Consider the following 8864-nt stretch of genomic DNA (forward strand, 5'->3'; position numbering starts at 1 on the left):
CATTTCTAATTTGAGCTTTAAACAATGTAAAGAATTACAAACGTACGAGTACAACGAAGAAACCATTTTAGGCATTGAAGTCAGTTTTATCATCGTTTCTGAGACTGACTGTGAATAAAATATTTGAGAAAGTCCAGTGAAAGAAGAAAACACATTATTTAAAATAAAGTGTATTTATTTGTAGTAATTTTTTACCATACATTAAATTAATTAAATGGGTAACAATTTTGTGGACAATATTTTTTTTACAAATCTGTGGGTAGTATTTAACTTCTTCTTAAACCAACATTAAACCACGTATTATTGCATGTGTACATATAAAAGAATACCGATTCAGTTCCTGCTCGCTTCTAAAACCGGCAGTTAATTTTTTTTTTGGATAAAAATTAAAAATAAATTCTGCACGTATTCTTACATGTGAATTTTAAAAGGCGCCTCTAACGAGCATTATTGATTCCGATTTCAGTTGAATTTTTCCATCATGTAATAAACTTAGCGCAATATAATCATTTTCTCAAATTTTCTAATACCTTGAAACACGAGCGATTTAATAAAATTCCCCTTGAGAGCTGCCAAACTGTTTGATCCTTGCACAAGAATTAATAAATGTCAGTGGTTAAAGGAGCCTTAGCTCAAAGGATTTATATGCACAGACTAAGTCTAGTCTTACTTTAAAATTCATGCAAAGTGCACGTTCTTGCATGGATTAACCATAAAGAGAAGTATAATAAAGGTAAGTCTTATTTCACATTAAATTATGAACTTCTCGTTCGGGTTTTTAATTACGGAAGCCAAGTGGGGTAAAAATCGTTGTGGTGAATCAATAATCGTAACTAATAAATTGTTTTTATGGCGCATAACCGGAATTTCGTTGACTTTGATTTGGGAAAAATTCTCACCTTTATAGTAAAACAAGCTTTCGAACCGATACTAATAAAATTGGGCATTGCCTAAAACCTCCGAGTTTTTTCGAAGCAACGTCTGTCGATAAAGTTTGTATTGAGTTTCGAGACATCGTAAAGTTTGAAATTGATGAAAATCACGTCGTCTTTTTTGACAAACTTATTTATTTATAAAATCATTTGTTTATAAAATTTTGTGACATTAACAATTTTTGTTGTGGGAAAATTCCTCTGTGGGAAATTAATATACATCGAATTATGAGAAAGGCCTTTTTGAATAAATTGCACCAGTCATGACTACTTTGCATCAGGAAATCGTCGTTCCAAGTAAGCAATCCATCCTCGTTATATTTTTGCACTTCAGGACAACACATTTCCATTAACCGTAATTTAACGTTGTTTGCAATAATTACGAGTTAATTCGAGCTGACAAGATTTTAACGTGTTCCATCCCGGTTTTAACCCGATTTCCAAGACTTGAAAAATTACCCCCTCTAATCAATCAAAGATTTTTGAAGCGCGCGAATTCGCAAACTCCCTCTAATCACTCCTGTGTCAATTACAGACGGATTACTCTCATTAATAACCCAACTTGTATGCTTTAATCATAACAGACCGCTAAAACGACTCGTAATTAATCCTTTCAGAGCCTGAACATGAGGCGCAGGAAGTCGACGGGAGCAGCCAGGAGAGCTCCAACGAAACGGTAAGTATTAGAGCATCCCTATCAGTCTCTTACCCCATTAAACCTTCATTAAACCACACACTACATTTCCATTTCCTCAGACAAAAGAACTGTTCCGTCGCGAGTCCCCTGTGAAAGAGCTTTCCCCTCCCCCAGTCGAACCCGCCCCGAAGACCACCCACACGTACAAACCCACCAAGCCCGCCAAACCCCCTCTCACGAAAAAAGAAAGCGCGACCAAAAAAACCTCAAACTCCGGGATCCCCCTCCGACTTAAATCCGGGTCCAACACGGTGACCAAACCGCTGGCGAAAACCGGAACTTACCGCCATTCCCAGCCGATGGGTCCCGTCATCAACAAAAACACCCTGGAGGTCCAGTTCATGAACAACAAGAAGCGACTTTTGCAACTCCACGCGGAACTCGTGGAAAAGCAAAGACCGCTCCTGGACATGCACAAGTCGCTCTTGAGGACCAAAAAGCAGCTCGAAGAGTTGGGCAAGAAGGTGGTGCTTGAGGATCTTAAAATAATGACTCTGAAAACGGACGACGTAAACCTGAAGAACCAGCTGGATGGTGCTGGTGAAAATCCCGCAGCTGAAACTGCGATGAATCTGAAGAGCTCAATCGAAAACGCTTTGGACACATGTGTGAAAGTTTGCAAAAAATGTTTCGTGAAACGTGATCAAGTTGTCAAAATGTTGGAAAGTGCGTCCAAATCCGCAATTGAACCGTCAGAACTCGAGGCAGAAGTGGAAGAGCTCAAGAAGGAGCGAGACGACATGGAGGAAACCATCGAAAGTGCGATCAAAGAAAACGAGAAGAAAATCGATGAGTTGATCAACAACTGGCAGAAAGCCGTCAAAATGGGAAGCATGAACGAACAGTTAAGCAACAAAATTACCGAGTTGGAGGATACGATCAAACAGCAGCAGAAGGCGATCCAAGACGCTGAAGATAATCTTCACTCCTTGAATCGGAAGTTTGAGGACAAGAAGGCCACTTACGAGAAGACCATCGCGGAAATGCAGGAGAAAAATAACGTGAGTTGCTTCCATCCTTGCTTATTTTATTAATTGCAATCGCAATGTTTAGAAACTTGAGGAAGATTTGAAGAAGGAGAAGAAAAATGCGAACGACAATTTAATGAAGAGCAGAACTATGCGTAGCAAAGTGGCCGAGCTTGAAAGCCGGACCAAAGAAGCCGAAGAGAGGAACAACGAAGTGTCCAACAAACTCAAGTAAGTTTCATGACCATGATTAACTCGAGTGTAAGGTTGTTTCAGGCAATTGCAGGAACAAATGAGGCGGAAGGAGGTACAGTGGATGAAGGAGAAGGACGAGTTTAAGAAAAACGAAACACACCTCCAACAGAAATTTTGTGAGAGACAGTCCCAATTCGATACAAGGTGTTTAGTTAATATTACGTTGAAAGCCCTCAACGAGCTCATTATGCCGTCGGTGTATGACTTGAAATAGTGTAGTAAAATATATCGCATTATATCAATCTGTTTCTTTTAAATCCCTTGTCCAAACATCAAAGAAGATCATCGAATCAGGTGATTGAAGCCCGGTTGATGTTTGGACCATCGACTGATGTTACAAATTGGTTTTCTTTAGGTTGAAAGACATGGAGAAATTGCAAAAGGAGACGGAGCAACAACAACAAAACTACTTTCGGAATTTTGAAACTCAGCTCGAAATCAAGGACCAGGAATTCGGACTTCTAGAAAAAGAAAAGGATGCTTTGGCTGAAAAAAGCCAGGCCTTAGAGGAGGAATTGGAGGAGTTGAAAAAACAGCTTGAGCGCAAAGAGCAAGAAATTGAACAGTTGAGTGTGAAAACGGAGACGATTCCTTCAATCGGATACAACAGTGAAAGTCAACTCATGGAGCTGATGGAATACAAACATAAAATCGCAGAAGTGCAAAACACCATTCAGCAACAAACCGACCAAATTAATAAGATGCAAAGCTCGCTCAAAGCTCACGCGAAATTGGCGGCTGCGCTCAAACTGGAGAAGGACAATGCGATCAAATACTCGAACAAATTAAGAGAAGTGCTGCAGGAGGTTTGTTTTTATTAATTTAGAACACCGATTGTGATTTTTGGTTGCAGGCGCACGACGAGATCGAGTTCAAGAACAAGACCATTTACAAAATCCACGAGAAGTTGGTGTTGAAGGATCGGGATTACGACAAGCTGAAGGAGCAATTGAAAGAATTGGAGGCGTTTTCGGAGCAATACGCGGGCGACAAGTGGAGCAACAGGAACAGGTGCCAGATCTGCATGACATCTCTGAGTGGGGAAAAGGAGAATTCATCATATGTCGAGAGCGAAGTGGGTAAACGTAGCGCTAGATTCCCGCAATACGTGTCTGAATCGTTGATTGGCATGTCTGTGAAAAAAGTTGATCATCTCCGCGCACGGCTCGACAATCTGAAGAAAATGAAACTTCCGAGTAACGCGGGGAAAAAGCACCTGAACGTGAAATATTCGTTTACGGCGAGAGACGCGAAACCGATTAGCAATCGACTGCAAAAACAAATCGAGTTGAGGGGGAAATTGTATCAAATTTTGCAAAAGCATGCCGATCAATCTTGCGAGGACTTTATTCATTTGCTGAAGTTGACGGTGTCGAATGCGGGGAAAGAAACCGACGAATTAAAACCTTCAAACATTAGAGACATCGAGGAAACGCTCCAAAACGTCCCGCGACACTTTTCCGATATTAAAATGAGCGAGTCCTTCAGTGGCATCTCGCAGTTGCTCGAAGCCGCTCCACTTAGCGAATGCTACGGTAAATTCGATAGTCCTGCGTACTCCGACACGGACGATATGATCTATTAGTTTATTTAAGAAAGGTTTGAAGGATTTAATTCTGTCTAATTTTGGTGACGTTTAGTGCAAGTGTTTTTTTTGTATTTCAGAGCGAAAATTAAATTCATCAGGCCTTTCTCATCCATCTGACACGCCAAATGTATCATAAAAGGGAACAATAAAGCAAACTGATTGTATAAAACTTTTTATTTTTTACAACTTATTCACTATTTTCACTGTCACTGTAAGCACCCAACAGTGACAATCCGCTAGTTTGAGGTTTCTCTTCCTTTTTTGGCTCGTCCTTTTTCAGTTTCACGAGTCCCGACAACATTTTTCTCGCACTAACAATTTTTTTCTGAACTTTTGGCTCACTGGACGCGGTTTCAGTTTTTGGTGTCTCTGGTTTAGACACTTTAGCTTCGGGTTCATCGTCTTCAATTATTTCTTCTTCCACCACAACTTTACGTTTTTGGGAATTTTGGAATTTAATCGTTCTGAAATAATTAAAGTTAAAAAATCGATTAAAAAACGGAGACAAAATTACTTGACGTATTCATCGTCCAACTGTTGCAATTTTTCTTCTCTTTCGCGCTGAGAAATTGTGGGATCGTAGGCCAGTAACATGGAATCATAATCGACGGCTTCTTGTCTTCTGTTTAAGTCTTTCAATTCTTCAAGCGATTCCAGAAGTTCGATTTCGTTTTTAGACTGTTTTGTGCGGTTTTCAAGCAGTTTCATTGGATTACTGGCTTCTTCCTCTTTCGCTTCTTCTTCTTCTCTTATTGCTTGCTCCTCGGCCAATTTCAAGGCCATGAAATTACGAGTGGCACCGGCTTCTATCTCGTAATCGGTGTTTTTTGGGTCAGTTTTGAACGAAATTTCTTGCAAACATCTCGTGCACTGTTCGAAATACCATAGTTTTAACTTATATTTCTACTCAAAAGCACTTTAAAATTGAAATAAATATTACAGCTAGCACCTCACAAATGACTTTAAAAGCCAAATCACCTAATACATCAAAAACTATACCGTAGTTTAAGCTCGTAAAAGCTCGCTTATTTCGTGAAATTTCCTTCTAATACGCTGAAACAGTTGTAATTATTTAAGTGAGAAACTACTCGCTAAACTACCAACGAAGCTAGAAAATTATGTTGTTTTCGAAGTTTTCAAGCACTTTTTTATAACTCACTTATTACTGTTTCAAATGTAGCTATAGTATACAAGGTAGTCTGTTAAAAAGAATTTTAAATTAAAATTTTCCAACAAAAAAATTTGAATAACACTTATGCAAAAATGCTTAAAGTTCTCGAGTGTCTAGGTACTAGGTACTCGCATACGCTTGTTGCATAACGACAGCCCTCGAAATTTAAGCTTGTGTTTTCGCACTCGTATTATAGTTATTAATTAAGTTTATTTTCAAACACGTTGCTGTAAGAAGCATGTTTTAAAATAGTTAAAACATTAATTTAAAACACGTTGCTATGGGAACCGTGTTTTAAAAGTGTTTATAATCTAGGATTCACATATTAAAAAGAAGGCTAAAAATGTTACCAACAAACCAATAACTATTTGATAAAAAATGAATTTTGCATTTAAAAAAATTTAAACAAAAATTATAGCAGCAAATTTTGAGAGAAAATGTGACGTTGGTGTTTTTAGTTTTAAAACAGCTAATAGTGAGTGATGAAGGCTCAGACGGATATGACAACACTTTAACAGTTGTTTTCAAGAGGAAATACTCTTTAGAATATCGCTTTTTCAGAACTCACTTTAATATAAAACCGATATATTCGAATTCCTAGATAATCGTCATTCTCGACATCCTCCTTCCGCGCATTAAACTTCTTGCCTTTGTAAATATATTCCCCACAAGTTTTACATCTCATGTTAAAGGGGGCCATCAATCGCACAGTGTACTGCCGATTTTTGGGCAATTTCATGCGAGGTATCTTAGACGGATCAAAATCCGGTGGATAGTATTTCTAAAAAGTACAACAATAACAAAAACAACATTTTTTGTTAAATAACTTACGTTTAAAACTTTACGCTCGGACATTTTTTAGATTATTTACAAGAAAAACGCTAAAAGAACAAAATCAGCTGATAACTGTCAAACGTGAAATAAACCAAGGCCCCGCTAGTTTATTTGTCTGTGCTTTGGAACTACGGCGCAAGTGAGCTACTGAAGATCAAGGTCCGCAGAAAGTATGGAAAATATCGTCTGCTAATAATAAATTGTGTTTTTGTGCTTGTACTTAAAGTATGTTTAAACTCTATCTTTGCACAAGGAGATAAAGGAATTACGTATAATAAATGTAAAGTGGGACGATGAGTATCTATTTCATACCGGTTCATGATCCTGAAAAGTTAGACGAAAAGATAAACATTTCGCGGCAAGCTCGTAATGTTTGAACCCACACATTCGGAAGAAATTACGTCATTCCGAATTTTCAAGGCCGAAAATTTTCGTAGTCACTTGACACTGTTTAATAAGACGTATGGGTAAAATTGCCCGCATAATCTCTCCGGTTTCCCGTTAATGGTTAAAATTAATTATGTTCGAAATTAGTAGGGGCGGTGTTTAATTGCCGAGTCCTTGAATTAAGTCAGCCCCCCTGGAATGTCTCACAAGAACTGGCACATTTTCATTGGAGCATCATAAAATTAAATGCCAAGGGATTAGACCATTAGGCTACAAAAACAGGATCGGAATCGTATTGTAAAGCGAAAGAGCGTTCTGCATGCACGCCGTATCATCTCAGACAGCGCTGCTCGCATCCTTATTTAGTTAAACTACAGAATTACAAGAGATTTTATTGGCTCGCGAGGTATTCTAATAATTTATTATCACCTTTTGCTTCATTTTATTACTACAAATAGTCGAGGGTCGTAATCGATTCCCTTAATCTGCTGATAGCCGAGCGTTTTCTTCTTCCTTTTGCCTCCTCGCAGATGGGACCAAAATGGCCTTTCAAGCCACGGCCATCCGCGATGGATGACTCTGCAATCTACACGCTTCGAGCGCCTTTAGAAACTTTCTTATACATATTTATCACTTTCGGATAATGTCTAAATTCCGATGAATTATTCATTGCAACAATTTAACAAAAAAATCATGGGCACAATTTCGGGAAAAAAAGTGGCATGGGCAGGGATCGAACCCCGAACCTTCGGGTTGGCGCTCGTATTTTCAAAATGACAGAGACGGATTTTGACTATTTTTGGAAGGGCCAAGATCATTTCCAGGCCCTTTAAAAAACATTTTACAATAGAAATTCCTACCAACTAATTAAGTTAATGGTAATCAAAAAACTAATTATCGTATGTTCCATCCTCAACGACAGTTTAAAAAAATTAAAATTGTTACTTCTTGTTCGCTTATTACCGATTACGGTTTGATATGTTTCAGGTGATTATGATAAGTTGAAAAGGGAGTCAAAGTTATAATAAACTAAAATAAAATATTTGTACAGCGTTAGTCAAAAGTATGGAGCCAAGCGTTTTGTGCCTAAACTAGTACATCATCAAGTACTTTAAAAATGCGATTATTTTTTAAGAATAAAATTTTTCAAAATTCCTTTTAGTTTTCGAATGATTAAACATTTTTTTAAATGGCACCCTACATCGGCGATTTTTTTGGAAAAAGATTGTGCTCTTCAAATTCTAATTCAATAATTTGGTTTTTAAACCAGTTATTATCCTAAAATAAATTATTAAATTTGGGTCCCGAGCTCATTGATTTTTTCAAAAGGTACGTAATTTATGTACAAAACGCTTGGTTTCATACTTTGACCAACCCTGTATGTAATACCTACCTATTTTCAAAAATATTTTTCAACAATAACTAACAGTAAATGTATGTTTCATTAGAAGAACAATCAAATTAGGTATAAGAAAAGAAGAAATCCAAGAAAAAATCAAAAAAAAACTATTCCTTGTTTTCAATTTGTTCCAAAAAAAACTCCACAAGACTCGTGGTTGAAATAAGTATCGTAAAAATGGACTTGTCAGAATATTTTAGTTTTCTATTTTCAGTACTGAAAAGGCAAATAATAGACACATTTGAGTCATGAAAAAAAATAAGAAAAAAAGAAAATTTTAACAATAATTATTATCTAGTAACGAGACGACAAATAAAATAAAGCAATTCATTTTAAAAGTTGGTACTTATACTTACCTTTAATTTATAACAATTGTAAGAAACACTTATCAGATTGTATAAATATAATTTTTGAACCAATTCGGCAATTTTTTGACTAATTTTGTTAAAAATTTTATGAAATATTTGAGTTATTAGATCAAAAGCATGTGTAACTGATCGAAAAATGCAAAAGCAAGGTCATTTACAACTTAATTCAGCGATTTTTCGTCTTATTTTTACCGAACTCTCTCATTTCTGGATGAAAAATGTGTAGTTTAGTAAATTTCATTATTGCAAATTGCGTGAAAAAAAG

At 37.0% G+C, this 8864-nt stretch overlaps 2 protein-coding genes across 3 annotated transcripts; one reads left to right on the forward strand and one right to left on the reverse strand.

The window, feature by feature from the left end:
• Positions 1–1061: 1061 nt before the first annotated feature.
• On the forward strand, positions 1062–4609 carry LOC660410 (uncharacterized). 2 transcript variants are annotated; one of them, XM_008194334.3, is made up of 8 exons: positions 1063–1229; positions 1550–1608; positions 1689–2630; positions 2683–2828; positions 2874–2996; positions 3208–3658; positions 3706–3927; positions 4518–4609. In XM_008194334.3, exons 1-8 carry the CDS (start codon positions 1196–1198, stop codon positions 4527–4529), a joined length of 1989 nt encoding a protein of 662 aa, XP_008192556.1. In that variant the 5' UTR covers positions 1063–1195; the 3' UTR covers positions 4530–4609. The 2 variants fall into 2 exon arrangements, with proteins under 2 accessions (XP_008192555.1, XP_008192556.1); XM_008194333.3 differs by having other exon boundaries at positions 1062–1229; positions 3706–4609.
• Positions 4600–6598, reverse strand: LOC660475 (uncharacterized protein). The gene is made up of 4 exons (XM_966703.4): positions 6443–6598; positions 6180–6392; positions 4955–5310; positions 4600–4904 (listed from the first exon to the last, which is right to left on the reverse strand). Exons 1-4 carry the CDS (start codon positions 6464–6466, stop codon positions 4628–4630), a joined length of 870 nt encoding a protein of 289 aa, XP_971796.1. The 5' UTR covers positions 6467–6598; the 3' UTR covers positions 4600–4627.
• Between the last annotated feature and the right edge of the window lie 2266 nt (positions 6599–8864).

The sequence above is a fragment of the Tribolium castaneum genome, chromosome 9 (genome assembly GCF_031307605.1).
Source record: "Tribolium castaneum strain GA2 chromosome 9, icTriCast1.1, whole genome shotgun sequence".
NCBI classification, from domain to species: Eukaryota; Metazoa; Arthropoda; class Insecta; order Coleoptera; family Tenebrionidae; genus Tribolium; species Tribolium castaneum.

Bases quoted from the DNA above. Each gene is read 5' to 3' on its own strand.
- LOC660410 (XM_008194333.3), top strand. From the start codon at position 1,196: ATGACTACTTTGCATCAGGAAATCGTCGTTCCAA. The intron at 2,631-2,682 runs GTGAGTTGCTTC...CGCAATGTTTAG, and splicing joins AAATGCAGGAGAAAAATAAC to AAACTTGAGGAAGATTTGAA. The intron at 2,829-2,873 runs GTAAGTTTCATG...AGGTTGTTTCAG, and splicing joins GAAGTGTCCAACAAACTCAA to GCAATTGCAGGAACAAATGA.
- LOC660475 (XM_966703.4), bottom strand. From the start codon at position 6,466: ATGTCCGAGCGTAAAGTTTTAAAC. The intron at 6,393-6,442 runs GTAAGTTATTTA...TGTACTTTTTAG, and splicing joins CCGAGCGTAAAGTTTTAAAC to AAATACTATCCACCGGATTT. The intron at 5,311-6,179 runs GTGAGTTCTGAA...TATTTCGAACAG, and splicing joins TATATCGGTTTTATATTAAA to TGCACGAGATGTTTGCAAGA.